The 25,841-nt window shown below is 41.9% G+C and overlaps 2 protein-coding genes across 3 annotated transcripts in view; both read left to right on the top strand.

Moving 5' to 3' along the window:
* The first annotated feature begins 2,663 nt into the window (after nt 1-2,663).
* Nucleotides 2,664-3,071, top strand: LOC122556866 (zinc finger protein 239-like). Its single transcript, XM_043704121.1, has one exon. The coding sequence runs from the start codon at nt 2,664-2,666 to the stop codon at nt 3,069-3,071; it is 408 nt and encodes a 135-aa protein (XP_043560056.1).
* Nucleotides 3,072-5,579: 2,508 nt separating this feature from the next.
* Nucleotides 5,580-25,841, top strand: part of LOC122556824 (AT-rich interactive domain-containing protein 5B-like) — a 95,253-nt gene continuing 74,991 nt past the window's right edge. The window contains exons 1-3 of one of the 2 annotated variants that reach the window (XM_043704035.1): nt 5,580-5,679; nt 5,875-5,967; nt 6,229-6,486. In XM_043704035.1, coding sequence (XP_043559970.1) covers nt 5,947-5,967; nt 6,229-6,486 — 279 coding nt within the window. In that variant the 5' untranslated portion in view covers nt 5,580-5,679; nt 5,875-5,946. Of the gene's footprint in view, nt 5,741-5,874; nt 5,968-6,228; nt 6,487-25,841 lie in introns of both variants that reach the window. The other variant, XM_043704037.1, reaches the window with a different exon arrangement.

The raw sequence follows: 25,841 nt of genomic DNA, 5'->3' as shown, positions 1-25,841 counted from the left end.
AGGTACTCGACGCAATTAGACAGCTTCAGACTGGCAAAGCACCTGGACCAGATGGATTCCAGGTTGAGTTTTATAAAGAATTCACAGGGAACTGGCTGGTCCACTTATAGACATGTATAATTACTCACATGGTCAGGGCTGCCTCCCGTCTTCGTTGAGATAAGCAAATATTTCTCTCATTCTTAAAAAAGGAAAGGCCCCAGAAGATTGCTCATCATATAGACCCATATCCTTGCTAAATGTAGATTTTAAAATCCTTTCTAAAACTTTAGCATTAAGATTGGAGAGGGTCTTACCATATAGCATGAACGAGGACCAGACAGGGTTTATCAAGGGCCGTAGATCACCTAACAATATTAGAAGGGTCTTAAATATCATATACAGAAGACCACCACACTGATAGGCAATCTCTACAAATCGGATAGGGAGAGACGAGTGCTATGGCCGATGGGGCCGCCCTCGGTCAGTACTCTTTCTCACTCATTATATAACACGATATTGAAAGTTAAAAATCACACAACACCAGGTTATAGTCCAACAGGTTTAATTGGAAGCACTAGCTTTCGGGGCGTTGCTCCTTCATCAGGTGATTCTGGAGGAGCGTCGCTCCGAAAGCTAGTGTGCTTCCAATTAAACCTGTTGGACTATAACCTGGTGTTGTGTGTTTTTTAACTTTGTACACCCCAGTCCAACACCGGCATCTCCGAATCAAGATATTGAAAGACATGGAACGACTATTTAAAACATGGAACCACGAATTGGGGTTAGAAATCTCTTCAGAAATGTGGGAGGACACCTGGGAAAAACCCAGAAAAATCTCTATTTGTAATAGAACTCAAGCTATTCAATTAAAGATACTCTACAGGGCTCATATAGCGCCTAAATGACTCGCAAAATTTGAGGTAGGAACATCCCCAAATGTGTCCTAAATGCAAAATAGAAGTGGGCACTCTCACACACTGCTTATGGACATGTCACAAGATCCACAAATACTGAGACAGAGTAGCGAACACTCTGACAGAAATATTGGGAACGGAGATTGGATTGGATCCAGTATCTCTGCTCCTGGGCTTCTCAAATCTGCCCTCCCTGGATGTGCACGGGAGGAAACTATTTTCCATTCTCTCTTTCTGTGCAAGGAAAAATATCTTAGTTAATTGGATAGCTGAGGGCCCTCCAGGACTTTCAAACTGGCACAGGTTAATCATGGAATATATCCCCCTTGACTTCCTCACAAATATAATGCACCAAAAAACTGAATTATTCTATAAAATATGGCAGCCCTTTCTGAACTATATCGACACAGATATTTCAGCCATATTGTCCAGGGCTTTTGTCTGGCTATGGTAATGGTTATGGCTGGTCCGGGGACCCCCGGGAGGAGGAATCCTGTATAAATACAGGTTTTATTATGACTTGATGTAAATCCATTTTGAGTATGTACATAATTATTTAATTATTACGTTATTTCTTACCAGTAATGTATGATATCCTATTTTATATTTTGGTTGTTTGTAGGATAGATCAGTTGTTAGTTGAGTTTTTTTTCTCTCTTTTTTCTTTTATTGTGTTTTGGCTATTATTTATTTCTTTTTTATACATATTTAATTGCATATTAGTGTTTATACTTGTTTGTATTACTTTGTAATTTTGTAAAAAATGTTTAAAAAATTTTTTTCTTACAATAAAAATACCATTGAAAAAAATTCTCCCCCATTTATCAGAGCTTTAAGAAATACAAACCTCCTGTGTGTGTCTTTAACACATGCTAGTAACTTCAATGGGAGATTCCTCCTAACCAATACAGCCACTCCCCTCCTTCTGGAATTAAAAGATGAAAAGTAAACCCGACCAAAGCCATTCTGTTGTAGTTTCAAATGCTCCCTATCATCCAAGCACATCTCGGGTAACAAAGCAATATCTACCTTCTCCTTTCTAAGACTCAAGAGTACCTTCTTCCTCTTAATTCCTGAATGACTTCCCTTGATATTCCAGGTACACCATTTAATCAAATCATTAGCCATAATCTTCTGCAGTCCCATTCAAATCCCAGAGAGGAGGAACTCGAACCACAAATCGCTGCACCTTAATGTCACATGATCCATCAAACATAAAGACTACATAAACTAAAACCACTATATTTAACAAACCTACAAAACTATCAAAGACTAAAAAACAAACCAACATATAAAGCGCCAACGATGCTGAATAGGGGAACTCATCCCCTGCCCAAAGGGGCAACTACCCATCCCAAACTGCCCATAGGTAGGCATCTAGCCATCTCAACCATTTTCCTTCCTCTTAGATAGAGCTGCACCCCAACACAAGCAGAAAAGAAAATAAATGCACCATAAAATGGCTATATGAATAAAGAAAAGAAAAATTTTTTTTTAAAGAAAACAAAGGGTAAAAACCCCACCTATCATTTGGTATAACTTAGAAATTAAACATCTCAACCACTGCCAAACATAGTTTAATCCAAATTATTACCGATAGAAAAAAAAGGAAAAGATTTGGAGGTGCCGGTGTTGGACTGAGGTGTACAAAGTGAAAAGTCACACAATACCAGGTTACAGTCCAACAGGTTTATTTGGGAGCACTAGCTTTCAGAGCACTGCTCCTTCATCCACCTGATGCGTTTGTGTGTGGCTGAAGCTTAGGCCATGGAGAAACCTGAGGAATGCCACCGCGTGGAAAAATTGTGGAAGTGTGGCAACTGCGGGAAATGCTTCCATTTCCCGTCTGACCTGAAGATCCAACGGTGCAGTCACACCAGAGAGAGGCTGTTCTCCTGCCCAGAATGTGGGAGGGACTTCATCCAGGCCTCCGGCGTCGTGGCTCACCAGCGAGTCCACACCGGGGTGAGGCCCTTCAACTGCCCCAAGTGTGGGAAGGCCTTTACTCAGGCCTCCGCCCTCCTGAGGCACCAGCGGGTACACACAGGGCAGAGGCCGTTCACCTGCTCTGAGTGCGGAAAGGGGCTTACGTTTTTCAGCAACTTGCGGAAGCACCAGCGCTCCCTACAATTGGATTCCACCGGTGACGCTGCTGTGAGTCACTCCCAGGATTGAACCTCCTGCCCACTCTGACAGTGGATGCAATGGGAGAGTGAGTGGGCTTTTTTTTGTTTGCTGCTGGATGGCACCGCCCAACCTCCCACCAACCCCATATTGGCTCACGACTGGCACTGTGGCTCAGCGGTGAGCACTGCTGCCTCACAGCACCAAGGACCAGGGTTCGATTCCACCCTCGGGTGACTGTCTGTGTGGAGATTGCATGTTCTCCCTGTATCTGTGTAGGTATCCTCTAAGTGTTGTGGTTTCCTCCCACAGTCCAGAGATGTGTGGGTTAGTGTGGATTGGCCATGCTGAATTGTCCGATAGTGTTCAGGGAAGTGTAGGTGTGGTGCATTAGTCAAGGCAAATGTAGAGTAATAGGATAAGAGAATGGGTCTGGGTGGGTTACTTTTCAGAGGGTCGGTGTGGACTTGTTGGGCTGAAGGGCCTGTTTCTACACTGGAAGGATTCTACAATTCTATGGACTTTCTCTGTGTTTTTTTAAGAAAAACAACAAAGACAATCCCAAACAACACTACTATTTGTATAGACTAAATTGTTCAGATTAGGTTAATTTGTCCACAAAGTCTCTTGCCTTCTCCAACATGTCAAAGAGATGTACAGATCTACCTAAGGTGATTGAAGCACCATCAGATACCTCAGAGAGAACTGGATCCCAAGCTCCTCAGTCTTCTCTTGACACCGTCATAGGATTTTTTTTTCTGGATCATTGCCACTGAGAAGTCCTGGAAGAACATGATCTTAAAGCCCTGGTAAACTAGGGCCTTTGGTTACTTCCCCTGGATTCTGGAAGCTTCCACAATTCTCTTCTTATCCTGGTAATGATGTAACCACACCAGGAGAGGACGAGAATGTTGACCCAAACCTGATCTCCACGACATGACCCGCAATCTTCAAACCTCCAAGTTAAGGAATTTTGGCAACCAGTCCTCAACAAATTCTGCAGGCCCCTCACCTTCCTTACCCTCAGGCAGATTGACGATCCGAATACATTTTCTCCTGCCCCTGTTCTCAAGATCATCCACTTGGTCACGCAAATTACAGACCTGTGTCTTCAGGGCTTGGATCTCATCCTTGAATGAACTGGCATCAGCTTCCACCACTGTGACCCTGTGCTCCACCTCATCCGTCCCCTTCTCCAGGTCTCCCAGATGCTGCTCATGCTTCTGCAGCATGATAGAGATCGGTGCCAGATTCTCTTCTACCTGCTTACCCAATGTCTTGTGAGATTTTGCGAGCTCCTTCACCAGGGCCTGGTAGGTAATCGAGTCCGAGGATCCTGCAGACTGGGCCTCGGGGCCAGCCTTGGACGCTCCTCCTCCCTTCTTCAGCATCTCTGGACAGCAAGAAACCCAGGTAAGTTAATTTTTCACAGTTTCCTGTGACTCCATGATCTTTCTTGAGTTCCAGGATATCGCGGTGGTCCAAGATGGATGGGTTAAATGTTCGCCCCACTTGTGTTGCAGTGTGGAGCTCTGCAACGTGATCCTCTTAGATTGCTGCCATCTTGGACCCCCTCACAGTTACAACATTTAAAAGGCATTCAGATGGATATATGAATAGGAAGGGTTTAGAGGCACATGGGCCAAATGCTGGCAAATGGGACTAGATTAGGTTGATATCTGGTCGGCATGGACAGTTGGATCGAAGGGCCTGTTTCCGTGCTGTACATCTCTATGACTGTATCTATGACCTGGTCTTGACCCAGCATGTATCACAAACCCAGCCGGCTGTCACCAGGAAAGTAGTTTCCATTCCTACAGTCTGGATTAATTTACTTCAAAGACACTTTGTAACCTTATACAATACAAAAGTGTATTACAAATCTCAGATTCCCGTTTTTAAAAAATACTTTGCCTCAAATTTTGAAGGAACACCAGTCAAACTTGTGTCTGACACACACTGCTCCCACTCATTTCCAATTTGTACTATTCTTATCTTTGTTTCCCATGAGACTAACAAATTTGGACTTCCAACCTCCCTGGATGCAGGTTCACTCCAACAACTTGCTTCCTTATTTTGCAATGTTTGTGTTCCCCAACATGTCCCTCCCTGCCGTAAATGGTATTTCCTGTGCCAGAATCCAATGTTGTATCTTGACCTGGATCATTTTCCCCATTTTCTCAGGCTAACATGGTGTAATTGCAGGTTCCTGACACATTCCTTTGCGTGAATTTTCTGATTTGAACGTATATTTCTATCCACAGGTCTGTACTTTCTGTTTTAGATTTCCAGTTGCTCCTCTCAGATCCTGTTCATATCCAGAGCATCTCTGTTGGAATGATCCCAGATGCAGATTCTAAGTATCTCCCTCTCTGCAGCTCAGGCATTCCCAATTCCAGGTGACTAGCTGTGTCCTCCCGAGGACTTGAATTCTCAATCCCTAACTGCTTTCCAATTTCCCTTTCTCCCCAGATCTCCAATTCCCATCATTGCCTCTCACATCCCAATCCCACATTCCCATGGAAACTCCTTCCCATTCCCCAACTCCTATGACGTCACGCCGTCCTGGCAGCTGCGTAAAGAATAAAAGAGAGTATTTCCAGCAGATGGTTTAAAAGTTTTAGTTTTATTTCAGCGGGGGCGGGAGAGAATAAAAGTGGTAAGAAAAAAAAATCCGTCAGCGAGAGGGCACTAAGTGGCTGGAAGAATATTATTTACAGGTTAAGATTTGCTGAGGGATAGTTTGGTGAAGTTTCTGAAGTGTCCCTGGGAGTTTGCTGCCGGGTTTGGGGTTGGGGGGGGAGGAAGGTGCTGAATTGTTTGGTAATTGTCCTCCATCCCTCCCTCTGTGCAGTGATTTGTGATAGAGTGAGTGAACCGTGCAGCTGCCAGGACCTTTTGTAAAAGCAGAGTTGCCGGAGGAGATATGGAGCCGCGGAAAATCGAGGTAAAAAAATAGTTTGAGATTTAAAAAAAAAAGAAAATCTTTGTGAGTAACCCCCCGCCCCCGTGTGGGGTTGGGAGAGGCTGAGAGTGCAGTTGCAGTGGGAACTGGGTGATGGGCTGCGAGTTTGTCCCTGAGCTGTGTGCAGGGAGCAGTGAGGATGAAGTTGGATACAATGTGTCCCGGCTGCGCCCGGGAAATACTTTGTTACTAAGCGGCTCTCCCTCTTGTTTCTTTGTTTCTCTCTCTCTCTCCTGCTGCCAGTGGGTCGGCCCGCCGTGCGGGTCCCACGGACCGTACACTTTCTACCGGGCTTTCAGCGTGGCCCCGGGCGGCGGGAAGGCGCTCAGCGCCAGGCTCGGCCAGTTCCTCTTTGTCCGCTGCCAGCCGCATGAGCCCGAGTGCATCGCCGAGCTGCAGCTGCTGTGGGAGGACCGCGGGCGCCAACAACTACTGGCCAGCACCAGGCTCTACTTCAGCCCCGAGGATACCCCGCAGGGCCGGAGCCTGCACCATGGCCAGGTACGGAGAGCACTACAACAACTCGGGCTGGGGGGGGGGGTAATAGGAAGTTGGAGATGAACAGGACGCCAGCTGGGGGTAAACAGGCGATTGGGGTGTGGGCAGTGGGGATTAACCAAGGACCTTAGGGGGGTGGCTGGGTGTTTAGTAGGGAGCCGGCTGGAGCTAAGCTTTAGCTCCTTGGGAACCAAACATTCCTTCATTATCACCCCCCCCCCCCCCCCGATCCCGGTTTCATACTTTCCACTCACTTCAAGGTCAGATAATCCCTGTTCAAATCTGACTCTTAATCGCTGTGCCTAGCCTGCTCGATTTTCTTCGCGTTTTCCAAACTCGGAAAGTTTCAGGGAAATTGAATTGCTCGACGTGATAGTATTTTTTCCCGCATTACTCTCTCCCTTCCATTTCCTGGTTTGCAGCTTTTCTTTTTCCTGGGATTTTATTTCAATTTTCGATATTGAAGACTAATTCAAAGAACTTTTATATTTACTACCTCCATTATTAACCCGGAATCACTCGTGTCGTCAACACAAGGGATTTTCGTTTTCATTTGTTTAAAAATGTTGTGATATTTTTCAACTTCTTCAAAATTTTACCTGTGTAACATTGTCTGTACTTGGGCGGAGGCATTATCAAGTTATTTCCAGGGATTTGCAAAGAGAAGCCTTTTTAAAAACAAGATCTTTAAACAATGTACGTGACAATTTTATTGGCGCCGCTTCAAACTGCAAAGGATCTTAAACAATTGGTATTTCTGTGATTCAAAAATTAAATAAAGGAGAGATTAAACTCTCTGGCTGCATTTTGATCTCTGCTACAAAGGGCGTGGATCTCGCTGTTTTCCCATGTCTGCGCTTTGCGGGTTAGGTTCAGACTGGTGATGGTAACAAATACAGTGATTTGCAGCTATGTGGGTTTAATCTCTGGGCAGCATTGCAGCACTATGTAATTATTATTGTGAATCTGCAGTTCACCGGAGTTGAGCTTGATTTAAGGGGCTTTCTACGGTCCCCACTTTCAGTAAAGCCATTGTTTGAAGATGGGCAACCTCACATGAAATATCTAGAGGGGAGGCTTCACACAGCAGTCTTCATTTGCTTTTGACCGTTCTCTGTGTAATTCGGAATTCGTTGGGATATTCTGGACCGATTCAAACCAAGCATTTCCTGACAAACAAGTTTTGACTTTTTCCAAGAGCAAATGGAAAGACTGTCTCTTTGATGAAAAAAAGGCCTTTTTATCCTTCTCAATTATTTTGTCTGAAGAGTTTATTAGACTTTGGTATTTTGCAGTAAGTCAAACATTATATAGAATTTTACATCTGTTAATTACAGTGTTGTCTCCTTGCATAAACACGAGTGGTAGAGGCCAAGACCAAGCTGAATGATATTATTGCAAAGGACTTTCTTTTAAGTAGTCACAAAGCCAAAGTTTAATGACAATCCTAAATCCTACAGGAAATCTTTAAGTTATCAAAGCTCGTCTATTATTAGTTATTAGGTTCACATTTTGATGAGTTTCCCTGCTGTTTTACTTGTTTTTTTTTACAAGAAACCAGTGCTGTCTTCTAGAGAGTATCCTACATGGGAGTGATGGAGATGAACATTTCAGTCATGTCCACCAGATATCCAAAAATTAATCTAGTTCCATTTGCAAGCACTTGACATCTAACCCTTTTAAACTCTCCTTATTCATGTACCTATCCAGCCATCTTTTAACTGTGGCGAAAGTGAGGACTGCAGGTGCTGGAAACCAGAGCTAACATTAGAGTGGTGCTGGAAAAGCACAGTAGGTCAGGCAGCATCTGAGGAGCAGGAAAATCGACGTTTCGGGCAAAAGCCCTTCATCAGGAATAGACCCCAGAGCAAGGTGCCATCTTTTAAATGTTGCTATTGTACAAGCCTCCTCCTATGTTGCAGAGTTGGTTAGTGTAATTGTGGATCGGGAGGCAGGAAATTAGAATTTGGTGTTTGTAAAATTGTAAACTGCTAGGGGAGAAAGCATTGCATGGTCCCTTTTTTTTAAAAGATGGTGTGTTTTCTGTGCTTGGAGATTTAAAATGGATGTCTGTGAGCAGCAGCTTGGAAGTCTGCAATACACAGAGCCTGAATCGAAACATCCGTATCAGAAGGCTGTACGGGTTAGTAGGTCAAGCAGCAGATTTTACCAAGACAACAGGCTTTTGAATTTAGCCAAACAACTTGAACCAGGTACTTGGGCACCAAAACCCTATTAAATTTAAATCTGATGGATTAGTCCTATGTCGTCAAAACCTCTTGTGAGAAATATTGATATGTCATCATGGGTATGAAAAAAGGGGTAGTTGCACGAAGACCCCAGAGCAAGGTGCCATCCGCCAGAGCTAACAGCCCTTGGCTCTCGAGAATAGCTGGCTTTCAGTTTTATCTACGTCTTAGAGAAAGGCCATCTGAATAACAATGGATGGAGAAGGCATTCTTGACAGAAGAATCAACTGAGAAGGCACAGAACGTTCTGGAAGACATGTAACCTAGCTGTAATTTTGAGACTAAATTTTTTTGAGTGGGACATGTATTTATTGGAACAGCACACCATAAGAATCTTGCTTTATTCAGGAATAGTTGGTAGTTAGAAGGGTTTTATTCAGTTTGTTAATAGTTTAGTTAGTTCGTGAGTTAGATAAATTGTTAATTGATTTTAAAGTGAGTGTGAGGGATTTATTTTATCTAATTAGTAGAAGTTTCTGAAAAACAGTTTCCATCACTTTTCACATACTTTTTACAGATTATAAGGTAAGATGCTCCACTTTGGTTGTTTCACGTTTAGTTCTCCGAGTGAGATCAACCTCTGATTTATAAAACCACCTCCTCTGGCAGCTCATTCCAAGCTGCATCACCCTCTGTGTGGACAAAAAAAATGCCCCTTAGGTCCCTTTTGAAACCTTTCCACTGTCACCTTAAGCCTGTGCTTTCTTGTTCTGGGCTCCTCCACTCCGGGGGAAAGACCTTGGCTATTCACTCTACCCATGTCCCTCATGATTTTATAAACCTCTATATAAGGTCACCTCTCAGCCTCTGATGCTCCAGGGAAAATAGACCCAGCCTATTTAGCCTCTCCCTATAACCCAAACCCTCCAACCCTGGTAACATCATTAAGTTTCACAACATGCTTCTGATAGCAAGGAGACCAGAATTGTACACCGTATTCCAAATGATGACACACAGGGCAGGGGATCCCTGACAATATTCAGAAAGTTAAAAGTCACAACACCAGGTTATAGTCCAACAGGTTTAATTGGGAGCACTGCTCCTTCATCAGAGGACTATAACCTGGTATTATATGATTTTTAACTTTGTACACCCCAGTCCAACACTGGCATCTCCAAATAATGTTCACAAAGATTGTACCAGCTGCCCAGAGGGAGTCAGTGTTATTATTGCAGTGTAGATCTCTGATGGAATGAAACAGCAGAAAAAATATTTAACTATGTCAACAATCCTGGGTTACTGTCAACACTACTTCTCCAAATTAATGCTGGTTAGCACTAAATGTTTATTTTGTTACTTAATTCAAGTAGTTAAACAATCAAAATGTTTTTGGTTTAATTATTTCAGATGATCAGAAGAATGTATAGAATTAGCTACACCATGTAGTCTGATTTCATTTATCTTCTCCATCATAATGATTGCCTACATCCCTGTATGATATAATGAGATCAAACATGTGACCTTATTGAGTAGCCAAACAGGCTCATGGGGCTGAATAGCCTTTTGTCCCGAATACCTTTTATGTTTGCATGCTCACGTCTGTATAATATTGTCCAGCTCCACATGACCATCTTCTGGTGAAAACATCATGAATGTCTTTGTCTTGCCTGATATGTCCTTGAGCTCATACAAAACCTGTATCTTGTTCTGTGCCAAGTTCTGCATACCTATCACTTTTATTTTCATTCGATTACGTTGGCTTGAATTCCAAAATCCTCAAGTTCTTGTTTTTTTTTTAATTTTTATTTCATTCTCTTCCATCATAGCTTCTCTGTAATGTCCTGCGACGCAACTACATTATCACCCACTGACCAGAACACACTGTTGCTCTGTGTACCCCTCACTACTTCATGCTCATTATTGACCACCAGTTTTTTTTCTGTTGTGGTATGCCCTTCAAACCCACTCACCCCTCCATTGCCTTTTATTTTAGGACTCTTCTTAAAATCCCAGCTTTTGCTTACACTTCTGTTATTCCTCCTAGTAAATCTTTGTTTGCTTTTTTTAAAAAATGTTGTCTTCTGTAAATTAATTGGGATTGTTGATGGAGGGAAAAATGTTCTAATTCTGTTATTGGAAAGGGTGGAAAATGGAATGAATTTGGATTTGAGCTGCTGGGACCTGTAACAATGTGGCACTGTCACTTGAGGCAAAAATGAAATGGGATCCCTGTAAAGTTGCATTTAGAAATATTTCAAAAGATGGCCTTAATTTATGTTGAGTTTCTTGAAGTGGATCATTTATATTGGCAAATAAAAGTTGGGCTTGTCTGTATCATCAGACATTGCTGAAGTATAGTGATGCTCTGTGATCTGGGAGGAGAGCGGTACTTCTCGAGTTTCCTTTTTGATTTGTGGAGAGGTTGTTTGTATGTGAAGGCAATGCTGAACTTTGGTGAACTATCCTCCAGTTCTGACTGTTGTTATTGTGGAAGTTAACAGTAAAGGAGGAGGCAGTTTTGCCCATGTACTACTTCAGTATGTACTTCTCAACTGCGGGTACCTGCCATAATCTTAACTTTCTCTCCTTTTCCCAAGTGTTTTATATTCCCTTCTGAGATAATTTAAATTGGTTCAAAAACCAGCTGCAGCAAGGCATTCCATGCTCTTTCAACTCTGTGATTAAAAATTATTCTAACCCCTCCAGCTTTCCAAATTAAAATTCTTTGATTCTAACCTCAAACACAATCTTTATTTATCCTCTTGGAACCCTTTCAGAATTTTAACTGTATTTTTTTATTTTAACAATTCCACTGAAAATGTTCATTTATTAAAGCACCTTTCAATACGTATATTTGATCATGTCTTTCTGTTGATTCTTTACATTAATTTTGAATGTAAAGACAAAAGTTGCATAATTAGGTGACAGCTAAAATACTGTGTGCCTTTCCTGGCATTATATGAAAAGATATTGGAACTATGAAAATAATGTATGTAAATTCAGAATCCCTTTCTTGTCTTTTCTACTTGCACTCTCACTGTTATTCAGCTGTTCCACTGATTTTTCTTCTGCTGCACTCTGTTAAGAGTCTTAAGTATTTAGACTATATTTCCTTTTTTCCTTGAAGTGATTAACTTTGTATCTCATTGGACTGCAACATTTAGTAACTGTTAAACATAATTGTGCTTGGAAATGGAATGTCCTGCCTACTCACATTCTCTCTCGCTATTTTAAATAAGATGTGATGTTTTGTGGAATAACCTTCGGAGAAGAAAGCCCAATTCAGAAAAAGAACAAAAAAGAAATGGAGAGTCCAAGAGAAGAAATTGTGCACTAAAGATAAAATAAAAGCAAAGCTTGGAGGTGCATGGGATAAGTCCATGTGCAACCCCAAAAAAGATGGGGAGAGTGGCAGAGGACTAAAGAGACCCACAATAAGGGTCAGGGGTACATTTCAGTCGGTAGAATTTTTTTTTTGAATTGTTCTTGAAGGCAACTTGTGATTTTTTTTTTTCCAGACCCTATCTTTTCATTTTCAGGGATTTATTTTTTTATTTTCACTAACTCCTTCATTTGATTGTGACATTAAGTAATAACTTTATCTCCTGTGTTTGTGTTGAACTTCTTAAGGTTTACTACTTTAGATAGAATAGATGGCAAAAATAATAAAGATTCCTTTGTATAAGTACTCATATGATAAATTATTATAAACACATCTCCCATGCTCTGTATCTGTCATGCATTTAACAAAATAAATAGTTAAATGCATATTGAGGTTAAAAAGATGAAACATCAAACTGATTTTTCAGAATTCATTTCTGTAACTAAGGCAAATGTAATTTGGAAATAGCTTCCTGCAAACTGTTTACAAAAGTTAAGAGATGATGACTATTATCTTGTAGCCCTTTGTGAATTATCTACCTCCTTTGTTTTCTATGATTCCGTAAATCAAATAAATATCAATTACTCTGCCTCCCCTTTACAGACTCTTCTCTGATGTGCAATGTCCTCTCAGCCTATTGTTTACTGTAAATCGTTTATAAACCTGGTCAGTCATGGATACATTTCCACAATGTATAAAAACTCCAGTACCTACCTTCCCAGTCATCAGTGGATCAACTGGTCCCTACATCTGGTGCTGTGCTGCCTATCCTCAGCCAGTGCTCCGGCTTTGCTTGTGATACCTCTGATCCACCCAGCTGAAACCAGAGCCTTGTCCTTACTCTCTTCCTGAGTCTCAGTTCTGTGATGTCTCTGATATGAACCAGAGAAACCTTCCCTACTCCTCCAGTCTCGGGCTTCCTCCCCTCGCTTGCTTGTTGCAGCTCCAATGGCAGATTTCTGTGTCGCCTATGTATGGGGTGATTTTTCTTTTCCTCCATTTGATTTCCTCCCCCTCCCCACCACCACCACCACCTATGATTGAATATTTTGGAGGTGGGTTATGGGTTTTCATGGGTGAATTCATCATGGCTCCCTGTGTAGTCTGACAGTTGATTTGAGTAAATGAAAACCTGGAGAGAAATAAGTGAAGTAACAGCACTGAACTGAATGTGGATGAAATGGGTGGCATGGTGGCTCAGTGATTAGCACTGCTGCCTCAGCAGCAGGGACTCAGCCTCGGTGACTCTGTCTGTGTGGAGTTTGCACATTCTCTCTGCATCTGTGGCATTTCCTCCCAGTCCAGGGATGTGTAGGTTAGGGTGGATTGGCCATGCTGAATTGTCCCATAGTGCCCAGGGATGTGCAGGTTAGGGTGGATTGGCCATGCTAAATTGTCCCATAGTGCCCAGGGATATGCTGGTTAGGGTAGATTGGCCATGCTGAATTGCCCATAATGTCCAGGGATGTTCAGGCTAGCTAGATTAGCCATGGTAAATGCAGAGTTCTAGGCATTGGGTATGGTGTTGGGTCTGGGTGGGGTGCTCTTCGCAGGGTCAGTGTGGACTCAGTGGGCCAAATGGCCGCCTCCTACACTGCAGGAGTTCTAAGAAATAGCCTGTACAGGTGATTGTTAAAGTGACTTTCAGACCCGAAAGAAAACAACTGACTAAACGCTTAGATAAGAAAGAAATCTCTAATTGTAAAGTATGTTGGAGAAATCTGTATTACCATACCAACAACTTTTGTTTTCAGGTGTAGTTGAATAATGACTATGTTATTGATATTTAAAAGTGGCAGTTTAGAATGATGAGTGGATCAGCCCCTTGATCTGTACCATTATACAGCTGGATAATGTGCACTCTACTACACATTAATCTGTATCCCTTGTTATCCTTAACCTAACGAAACAAACTCCTTTTTAAATTGACCCAGAGCTCTCAGGTTTTAGGGAGACCGAGCCTCAGATTTCCGTTGTCCGCTAATGTCCAAATGTTGCTGCCTTAGCTTGAAGTTTCTGATCTTGCTCCCTGTTCAGCATCTGTACTGGGGGAAATATATTTTTTCTATCTATCTCATTAAATTCTGTTCTTTATTTTTATTACCTGTGATAGTTGGATCACTGAACCTCCTAAACTCGAATTGAAGTCCATTTGTTGAATTTGCATTATTTCCCCTCTCGCATGTGAAAATATTTTTCACTGCCTCATCCGTGAGGAGACGGGATAAATCCTTTTCATTTAATTTAAAGGCATGTCTTGAGTCCAGAATTTTTGTTGTATTCAGGTGGATAGAATAAACTTCTGTATTTTCAATTGTTAACACATTGACTTGATGAGAAGTGAAAACCATTCTGTTCACCGAATTATAGTGTTTGCTGATGATCGGATCTTACAGTACAGAAAGTGTCCATTTGGTTCATCATGATCGTACTGGCTTTTTGAGAGCTATCTAATTACTCCACTCCCTTGTACATTCTCCATAACCCAGCGAATGTTTCCTCCTTAAGTGCATATTTGGTTCCTTTTTGGGAATTACTACAGAGTCTATTTTCACCACACTGAGGCAGTGCATTCCAGATCATCATAGCTCACCACTTAAATGAAAAATCATTTTGGCTGTCCCCTAGCTTGTCCAAGTAAATTAGATTCAGGACTGTGTCTCTCATCCATCAGTCAATAAGATTGTGACTGAACTGATTATTCCACAGTCGTGCCTGAGAACATCTAAGTCCCTCAGACCTCTGCGTTCTGAAATCTCCCACTGTTTAAATCATCGTTTTTCAAATCTTCCTGCCAAAATGGAAAATTTTACATTTTTACATTTTATACTCTCCTATCTTTGCCCAATCAATAATGTGTCTATTATATTTTTATAGTTTAGATCCGTGTGGTGCTGGAAAAAGCACAGCAGGTCAGGCAGCATCTGAGGAGCAGGAAAATCGATGTTTCAGGCAAAAGCCCTTCATCAGGCTTGATTCCTGATGAAAGGCTTTTGTCTGAAACGTCGATTTACCTGCTCCTCGGATGCTGCCTGACCTGCTATGCTTTCCCAGCACCACTCTGGTTTCCAGCATCTGCAGTCCTCACTTTTGCCTATTATCTTTTTATAACCTACCTATGTTAGCTTCGCAACTTAATTTTGCACCAATCTTTTTTTGTGTCATGGACAAATTTAGCAACTATATCTTTGGTCCCTTCCTTCAAGTCATTGATATAAATGGTATAATATGGTAGTGCCAGCACTGACCATGGCACAAAACCCGTTACATCTTGCCAAATAGAAGTTGATTCATTTATGTCTACAGTTAGCTTGCCAATCTTTTAGCCATGTCTGTGTGTTGCCCTCAAATCATGAGCTTTCATTTTCTGCAATAGCCTTTAATGTGACACCTTATCAAATACCTTCAGGAAATCAGAAGTGCACTAATCAACTGGTTGTAACAGCTGGTTATCTTCAGAAAGAACTCCAATGGGTTGGTTAAACCTGATTCCCATTCACAAAGCAATGTTGATTGTACCTGATTACCTTGAATCTTTCCATGTGACCTGTTGTGATATCTTCAGTAGCTTAATATCTGTCATAGGGCACGTGTTAAAGTTGATTGGTCTGTAGTTTACTGCTTTCTGTCTCCCTTTTTGAATAAAGGAGTTAAGTTTGCTGTTTTCCATTCAAAAGGGACTTTCCCGGTATCTGTTGAATTTTGGAAAACTAAAACTAACCCATTGACTGTCTCACCTGCCAATTCTTTTACAACCCAAGGACCGAGGGATGTGTCAGCCTGCAGCTTGAACAGTTTGCTGAGTACTACTACCTCAGTGATTATCGTTTTCTTGAATTACTCTTTTTTTCCCCCTTCCATTTCTTAACTTAGTTTTTTTTCCTGGGATGTTTTATATTGAAGACTAATCCAAAAGCCCAATACGTTTTACTATGGGGACTCCATCCCCATAGTTAAGGGGACAGATGGGAGGTTCTGTGGGAACGAGAGAGACTCACGGTTGGTGTGTTGCCACCCAGGTGCCAGGGTTCGTGATATCCCGGATTGTGTTTTCGGGATCCTTGAGGGGGAGGGGGGAGGGAGAGTAGCCCCAAGTCGTGATCCACATAGGCACCAAAGACATAGTTAGGAAGAGAGTTGGAGATTTAGAGCAGAAATTCAGAGTTAGGGTGGAAGCTTAGAGATGGAACAGTTTTGTTATCTCTGGTTTGTTGCCCGTGACATGTGCTAGCGAGGCGAGGAATAGGGAGAGAGAGGAGTTGAACGTGCAGCTACAGGGATGGTGCAGGAGTGAGGGTTTCAGATACCTGGATAATTGGGGCTCTTTCTGGGGTAGCTGGGACCTCTACAAACAGGATGATCTTCACCTGAACCAGAGGGGTACCAATATCCTGGGGGGGGACGGGATTTGATAATGCTCTTCGGGAGGGTTCAAAATAATTCAGGGGGATGGGAACCTGAATTGTAGCTCCAGTGTGCAGCAGGTTGAGAAGTCAGAAATAAGGTTTCAAGGTCACAAGAGTGCATCTGCAGCCATGAAGATGGTTTGTTATATGTCTACTTCAAAACCAGGAGCATCCGGAATAAGGTGGTGAACTTGCAGCATGGGTTGGTACCTGGGAGTTCAATGTTATGGCCAGTTTGGAGACATGGAATGTTGTTGCAGGTTCCAGGATTTAGATGTTTCAGTAAGATCAGGGAAGGTGGTAAAAGAGGGGGAGGTGTGGCTTTGTTAGTCAAGGATAGTATTACAGTGCAGAAAGGATGCTTTGAGGACTCCTCTACTGAGGTAGTATGGACTGAGAATTAAATGTTAGCCAGGAAAGATCTAAAGAGAGAGCTAAGAAGAGCCAGGAGGGGTCATGAGAAGTCATTGGCAGGTAGAATCAAGGGAAACCCTAACGGTTCTATACGTGTGTCAGGAATAAGAACAACTAGGGCTAATCAAGGACAGCAGTGGGAAGTTGTGCGTGGAGTCCGAGGACATAGAGGCGCAAAATGAATATTTTTCATCAGTAATTACACAAAAAAGACAGCATTGTCGAGGAGAATACCGCGATACAGGCTACGAGACTAAAACGGTCCTGAGGTTCACCAGGAGGAGGTGTTAGCAATTCTGGAGAGTGTGAAAATAGATAAGTCCCCTGGGCTGGATGGGATTTATTTTAGGATTCTCTGGGAATCCAGGGAGGAATTTGCAGAGACTTAAGCTTTGATCATTGTTATCATTGTCTACAGGAATAGTGCCAGATGACTGGAGGATAGCAAATGTTGTCCCCTTTCTTCAAGAAGGGGAGTAGAGACAACTGGTAATTATAGACCAGTGAGCCTTACTTTGGTTGTGGGTGAAGTGTTGGAAAAGGTTATAAGAGAGAGAATTTATAATCATCTAAAAGGAATAAGTTGATTAGGGATAGTCAACAGTTTTGTGAAGGGAAGGTTGTGCCTCACAAACCTTAGTGTTCTTTGAGAAGGTGACCAAACAGATGGATGAGGGTAAAGTGGTTGATGTGGTGTTTGATAAGATTTCCCATGGTAGGATATTGCACAAAATTTGGGGGCATGGGATTGAGGGTGATTTAGCGGTTTGGATCAGAAATTGGCTAGCTGAAAGAAAACAGAGGGTGGTGGTTGATGGGAAATATTCATCCTGGAGTTCCGTTACTAGTGAGGTACAGCAAGGATCTGTTTTGGGGCCACTGCTGTTTGTCATTTTTATAAATGACCTCGATGAGACTGTAGTAGGATGGGTTAGTAAATCTGTGGATGACACCAAGGTCGGTGGCGTTTTGGATAGTGCCAAAGGATGTTGCAGGTTACAGAGAGACGTAGATAAACTGCAGAGCTGGGCTGAGAGGTGGCAAATGGAGTTTGATGCAGAAAAGTGTGAGGTGGTTCACTTTGGAAGGAGCAACAGGAATAAAGAGTACTGGGCTAATGGTAAGATTTTTGGCAATGTAGATGAGCAGAGAGATCTCGTTGTCCATGTGCATAGATCCCTGAAAGTTGCCACTCAAGCTGATAGGGTTGTAAAGAAGGCATATGGTGTGTTAGCTTTTATTGGTAGAGGGATTGCGTTTCAGAGCCACTAGGTCATGTTGCAGCTGTACACAACACTGTTGCGGCCGCACTTGGAGTATTGCGTACAGTTCTTGTCACCGCATTATAGGAAGGATGTGGAAGCTTTGGAAAGGGTGCAGTGGAGATTTACTAGGATGTTGCCTGGTATGGAGGGAAGGTCTTACGAGGAAAGGCTGAGGGACTTGAGGCTGTTTTTGTTAGACAGAAGGTTAAGAGGTGACTTAATTGTGACATAAGATAATCAGAGGGTTAGATAGGACGGACAGTGAGAGCATTTTTCCTCTGATGGCGATGGCTAGCACAAGGGAACATAGCTTTAAATTGAGGGGTGATAAATATAGGACAGATGTCAGAGGTAGTTTCTTTACTCAGAGTCGTAGGGGTGTGGATTGCACTGCCTGCAACAATCATAGACTCACCAACTTTAAGGTAATTTAAATGGTCATTGGATAAATATATGGATGATAATGGAATAGTATGGGTTAGATGGGCTTCAGATTGGTTCCGCAGGTCGGCGCAATATCGAGGGCCAAAGGGCCTGTACTGCGCTCTAATGTTCTATGTTCTAATTGCCATCTCCATTATTAATTCTCCACATTCACATTCCATAGGATCAACACACTCATTACATTTTCTTTGTTAAATATAAATGGAAGCTCTTACTATCTGCATTTATATTTCTAGCTAACTTTCTCTTGTACACTGATTTTTTTCCTTCTTATAATATTTTAAGCATTCTTTGCTTTTTTGTATTCTGTCCAATCTTTTGACTTACCACTCATCTTTGTGAAATTATATGCTTTTATTTATGTTTGATTCTATCTTGATATTTTGAGTTAATTGTAGACATTGGAACTCCGATAGAATGCTTCTTTCTTGTTGAAATGTATCTATTCTGTATATTCTGAAATATCTACTTAAATGTCTGCCATAGCATCTCTGCTGACCTATCCCATGACCTGATTTCTGTTCACGTTAGCCAGCTCTGCTTTTGTGCCCTCAGTTATTCTTGTTTCAGTTTAAGTTACTAGTGATGGACCCAAACTTCTTTCCATCAAGCTGAATGAATTTTACAGTCATGTGATAGTTACTGCTACCTGGGTCATCTTCACTGTGAGGTTAATCCCCATCTCGTTTCACAGTCCCAGTTCTGTTGTAGCCTTTTGTTTGGTTGACTTCAGAATAAGCTCCCTTAAGGAACTACCTGAAAATATTCTGTGAACTCCTCCTTTAGGCTACCTTTGACCACCTGATAGGGTAAAATCCCCATGATTATCACTGCACCTTCTGCAATGTTGCCATTATGTTTTGTCATGTGGTTACTGTTAGGGCGCCTGGATATCACACCCACATATGACATCTTGCCTTTACCATTTCCCATTTACACTCATAGCTTCCAAATCCTCGTTTCTTGGACTTGGGTCATCCTCTGATACAGATACCATAATTAGCATCTTTGCCTCTTCCTTATTTCTTGTCCTTTCTGAATGTAATGTACCCTTCAATGTACAGGTCACATTGTCATCCTGCAGCCATGTTCCTGGTAATAATAGCTTTCAGATCATACTTAATGCAAATAGAATAATCAGTTCTGTTTCAAATGATAGGTTTTGTCATAGTCATACAGCACTGATACAGACCTTCTGTCCAACCGGTTCATGCTGAACATAATCCCAAACGAAACTACTCCCACCTGCCTACTCCTGGCCAATATCCCTTCAAAGCTTTCTGATTCATGAACTTAGCCAAATATCTCTTTTATTATTTTACTAACCTCTTGCCTTGTTTGATTTACTCTTTGATTTGTACTGTCTATGCCTTCCTGTCTTGATATGTTTATCGATTCCTCTATTGATACTTTCCTCTGTACTCTTATCTGCATTCTTTAGTTTATCCCATCTACCCAAATGTGATCCCTTGCCTGTGATATCGAGTTTAAACCCTCTCTACTTCCCTGGTTATGTCGTTCACTAAAGCACCAGTCCCAAAAAGTTTGGGGTAACGACCACCCTAACGATGTGGCTCTCATTTTCCTTAGTACTGGCCCCAGTGCTGTAAGGATGGTTTCTTTCAGTGATCTTAAACCTGTGTCTTCTGGTTTCCTATACACCTGGTCATTGGGAACAATAGGCATAATACAGTCAGAAAACCTTGCTCCAACTAGCCAGTACTTTAGCAGTTGTATTGCTGTTTGATCAAAAGACTGGTTGTTTTCCTTTTTTGGATTTGTAACTAGAGCTCATGCTGACATCATTTTGAAATGTAATATTTTCTTGCGAGGGACTCAAAATATTTAAAAATTCCCACGAGAGGCTGTGTTTGCAGCCACAGCTCTAATGTGCTGGGCCCAGCATGCTGTTCAATTCCTCACCAGAGAAGAGTCAGGGGTAGGTGGGTGCGTGCGGTGGTAAGGATAGGTTTAGACAGGAAACTGGGGGGTCTAATGCCAGTGTGTAATGAGTTGGCCAAGGTAGGGATGGAGCATATGGTAATGCGACGTGGGGATGGGTGAGTCCCGGGTGGGTTTGGGGGGGTGCAAGTGAGGGGAGTTTGAAAGGGTGCATGTGGTGGATGGGAATCCTTAAAGCACTTACTAAGCAAATGGGCCATTAACTTGGGCCTTCCAGCTTTACAGAATGCCCATGACATTTGCTAAGAATGCATCTCATTCCTTGGTCTTCCCAGATGAACACTGATAGATTCACCTGCAGCCAGGACAGTGAGTCATAGAATCTGAAGTGAGGCTTCCAGCTTTTCACGTGTTTGGTGGCAAACACCTGCAACGCTCCTGACTGCATCACCTTGCTGTTGGGTGCCAGCTGAGAACACAGCAAGTGCAGTACTTTTAAAACCGCAATCTTGCTTTCTTTGGAAATTGCATGCTGTTCACAATTTCTTGCAAGGTTGTTATTAAAATTTTGTGAGGAGTTCTCCAGCACTCTGGAGTTTGATTAGAATGTAGAAATATCACACTGGATGTGGCGTTTTAGTTTATAGTCCTGTTGAGGGACAAATGCTGAAGTTATGTCTAGTCCTGCTGATTATGTAGAAGCATTTCGATAAATGGAATTTATTGAGCTTTCCTCCTGTGTACATCAAAGTATACTCTGCCAAGTGTTCTGAATTGGTGCTGTTTCACATTCTTCTCATTCCTAACATTTCTGTTTCCTGCTTGCGTTTTTTTTTTGGAGAGCTGTAGAAACAGGCATGTTCAGGACCACAGTTAATCCAGGAAGAAATTAACAGAGGGAAGCAAAGGAAGAAGAAAAAATAAAAAGAACTTAACATTTATTTGTCTGCAAGCCAATCATTGGCTCCTAGCCTAGACACTTAAAGGGAAATCTTTACTTGTAGTTAAATATCTAGAGTGGACAGTTACGAAACAGGAATAGTGTTTGAGATGAACTGTATTCAGCTATAACATTAAGAAATATTTGGACTTAAAATGTAGAGTTTTCCTACTGTAATCTCTTGTGAATTCATGTGAATGTGACAAAGCTGTGCACTCAGCAAGTAAAATCTAGAAACTTTCATTTTAAGTTCCTAATTGTTGTACACATTTCTGCTTTCAAAATTTCTCTACCCAGAACACCTAACCAGTGAGTGCTATTGCTTTTAAGGTTACAGTTTTTTTTTAACTTGCCAGGACTGCTTGCCACCTGTGTTTTATTGTCTTTCTGCAGCTCAGTAACTACAAGCAGGCAGTGTTACAGAATAGAATCTCACCAGATGTTACTCTGATTTGATTTATTGTTGTCACATGTAGTGACAGTGAAAAGGTTGGTTTTGTGTGTAGTGTAGGCAGATCATACCATAAAGGATCTTGGATGATTGAACAGAGCGAGGAATACAATGTTACAGCTGCAGAAAAGGTGCACAAAAAGCAAGATCAATACTGAGTTCATGAGATTTGAAGGGATGCTGTCGTCTTTGACTTTGTGTTTACGGCTTTTGTCTCCTGGATTGCAGGCTGACTCTGATATGAAGAGGGATCTTTAAATGAAACCTCCAAATTATACAGGCCTGCTACAGAGAGGAAGATGAGAATCAAAGGGAAAATTGGTTCTGGCTACACTTGTGGTTTTTTTTATTGGTTGTATTATTGAGTGAAGTCAGATCCCTGTAGTTATTTTCTGCGGAGGAGGAAGAGAAACCTAAGGAAAGGAATTGGCTAATTTTAAACACTCCTGAGGGCACAGTATCTAACCCTGGATGATTGCTATCAGTTAAAATGTTTCTGGGTTTTCATCTTCTGAAGATTTTGGATTTTTTTTATGGTTAGTGTATTTATAAAAATCCAATTTTTCTGTTGTGCGATTGTTACTTGATGGGCAATGGAACTTGATGAAGCAATGTTGGGTTTTTCAGTGCTTGCCTTCTGTTTTGAACTGCTTCAATATGAAACTGCTTACCAGTTTAAATTGCAATTGATAAAGATGCTACAAAAATGTCTCTTCCCAAAACATTACAAAGTGAGACTGAAGTAAATTTAGTGTTATTGAGCTGGTTTTAAATTGTATGGTGAACCATTGTGGCTGCTTATGCTCCTGTGAGGCATCTTACAGTATTATACTATGTTTAAAAAATGCTTTATGAACTCAAGTTGTTGGAAAGGACAAGAGCAAATTTTATATTATTTCTGCCTGTTATCCATATGTAAATTCATCTGATATTCAGACTGGACTGAATTTTTGACACTTAGTTTAATTAACTTTTCAGTTTAATTAACTTAAAACAAAGAGGAGGATGGGGCATTTCAAAGCTCGGGGGCACATTTTTAAGGTGAGGGGAAAGAGATTTCAAGAAGACATGAGGGGCAAATTTATTACACAGTAGTTTGCATGTGGAGTAACTTCCTGAGGAAGTGGTGGAGGTGGGTATAATTACAATGTTTAAAAGATATTTGGATAAGTACATGATTAGGAAATGTTTGGTGGGAAATGGGCCAGGAGCAGGTGTGACTAGTTTAGTTTGGGATTATGGTCAGCATGGACTGGTTGGACCAGAGGGTCTATTTCTGTGCTGTATGACTACTAAAAACAGAAAATACTGGGAAAACTCAGCAGGTTTGGCAGCATCTGTGGAGAGAAAGCAGAGTTAATGTTTGGTTCCAGTGATCCTTCTACCGAGGTCATTTGGTCTTTCAACCATGACTGCTCAATGTTAGTTACATTTTGGCATGCTATCTTCAAGTTCTTTGACTTTTTTTTTAGTATCCAAGACTCTCTGACCAGCATTTTTTTAGGACTTGCCACAAGCTTTCACAACAGCGTCAAGGCAGATTAGTGGGAAAGCTAATTTACCATTGATCAAAAGGACCATCTAGCTATAAAACTAGTAATTGCTGCTAATTATGTTGCAGCCTTGTATCTTCAGCTACAGAAATTAGAAATGTGCTGCTTATGTTGCATTCTTTGGATAAGCTAGAAATAAAAATTCAGTTTTGCTTCTTGTGTGCGGTTTGTTTTTATTGTATTTAGATACGTTCTGCCAGGAGGAGGAGGATTTATCAAGTTACTTAACAATATGTTGAAACAATTGGGGGTAGAGTTTTAATTTCTGGAATCTGTTTAATCAGGTCATCTAACAAAAGTCTCTCTCTTTTTAGGGCAGAGGTTTAAATGGCTGGTATTAGCAGAGTGATTGTGTATCCAAACAGAGCCCTGATCAGAGGCAGAGACCAGATACATGAATATACTTTCAAAGGATCAGAATCTTTCAAAGGTTGCTTGAATGTTTGTTGGGTTTGTTCTTCGGTAATCTGGGTCTGTACTTGGTGGACTACTGGGTGTGTCCTTTGGAGTTCGGCACGAGTTTAAGGATGAACTGAGATCACTCTAACAAAGTCAAGCTACCAGAAGAGGGTGTAATAGGAGGAAGTTGAAGGAAGCTGTATTGGTTCAGGATGTTCAAGAAGCAATTCTCTTATCTGAAACTCAGCAACGAATGACATCAGTACTTCAGCCTGGCATAGCCTCAGTATAATCTGCCATCTGCTGCAGTCACTGCAATAATATCAGAGTAGGACAAGAGTTACATTTGTCACTGACTGAAAATGTGTGCCAATGAGGTTTTGTTTCCTAGCTGTTGCTTATCTTGCAGTTTATTGTTCCCTCGTTGAGTAAGAGAGGTTATTGAGGTTCTCTGTTCCAAGAGTAATCTACATTTTATTCTGCCTTGCCAGAGGCAGTTGGATGGACCAAGTGTGAATTGCTGCAGTGTGGGCCTGCTCACTGACTGGCATGGAGTGGTTACTGTCTTACTGAGGGAACAGGTGGAGCCAGAACTGCTTTACTAGGGGTGGTGTTCCACAAACCCACCCATGTGTATGGAGACCAACTACTGAACAGCTGCAAGGCTCCTTGACACAATTCTCAGCCATGGTGGTTAACAGTCCAAGCTTCCAATGCAGCACTGATACTGTGTGGATACTGATTGTGCTGCATTGGAAACTGTGACATTGGTTGTCATATGCAACATAAAGTCCACGAATTAAAGTGGCTCAAGGCTTGCATGGGAGTGCAGCGAGATCCGTGCTGGAAAAAGGGGTAGAGTGGTGACCATAATAGTGTCTGTTTGGCTGATGTGCCTTTTATGATGAAATAGTTGGATGTGCAGCCTGTGATCTATAGGTGTGAGGCTTTCAACGGTGCTTGGTTGGTGAGAGAGTGCATCAAAGTATTACTTATGAAGCATTACAGTGATTGAGTCAGTGAGTAATGATGAGCTGATTGGTTGAGGCTGCTGTTGTATTTAGTGAGCCACAAGATGCACTCAGTACCCTTGTCCACCCAGGAGGTAGTCAAACCTGTTCTGACATCACTTTTGGGTTCTGGAGACTTGACACCTTGCATGCACATCCACAGCTACCTGCTTCCAATTCCTCTTACTTGCTGTGTCTGGACAGTCTCCTTACTCCCGCACACACCAGGTCTGCTCCTCTTTTCTACCTTATTGACTGAGAAGCTTGGGATCTGCATTCTCCTCTGTCCTCCACCTCCACCTCAGCGGGGTCCCCTCATCCTGACGCCCAGTGTGCATTTCCCATTTCAGGGCTGCAGATTAGCTGTCGTTGAAGTTGCATGATGAATCAGTGAAGCTGCTGATGCTTCCAGCCAGTGGCCATGATGGTTTGTACTAGTTGGAGGCAGAGATCACTCTGATTAACAGGCAACATGAAGTTGGTGATAGTCTGCAATGAAGTCAGTAACTCTATACCGAACAAAAGAATTCCATTATTAAGCCCAGCTCCTCATACAAGTGAACCTTTTCTCAATAATGCTCCCACTGTAATGCAGGGAACTAGGGTTAATCAGGTGTTTTAATGATCTGGGGCTGGCTCTCCAGTTTAGTACCATCAGTATTTGAATTGATTGAATTGATTGTCACGTGTACTGGTGCACAGTGAAAAGCTCTGTCTTGTGAGCAATACAGGCAGATCACAGAGTTAAATAGCATCGATAAGTAAATAATAGGTAAACAGCAGCAAAAACAAAAACACAGGTACAGGCAAATGTTAAGAGTTTGTGAGTCCATTCAGTATTCTAACAACAGTCAGGTAGAAACTGTTTCGAATCCGGCTGGTGAGTGTGTTCAGGCTTCTGTACCTTCTCCCCGATGGTAGAGGTTGTAGAAAAACATTGCCAGGGTGGGATGGATCTTTGAGAATGCTGGCGGCCTTTCCCTGACAGTGGGCCTGGTAGATG

This window comes from Chiloscyllium plagiosum, chromosome 14 (genome assembly GCF_004010195.1).
Source record: "Chiloscyllium plagiosum isolate BGI_BamShark_2017 chromosome 14, ASM401019v2, whole genome shotgun sequence".
Lineage (NCBI taxonomy): Eukaryota > Metazoa > Chordata > Chondrichthyes > Orectolobiformes > Hemiscylliidae > Chiloscyllium > Chiloscyllium plagiosum.
The sequence above is the reverse complement of the archived record's forward strand: the minus strand, read 5'-3'. Positions and strand labels throughout refer to the sequence as shown.

What these genes read in the sequence shown, in the direction of transcription:
- LOC122556866 (XM_043704121.1), top strand. Translation starts at nt 2,664, where the DNA reads ATGGAGAAACCTGAGGAATGCCACCGCGTGGAAAAATTGTGGAAGTGT.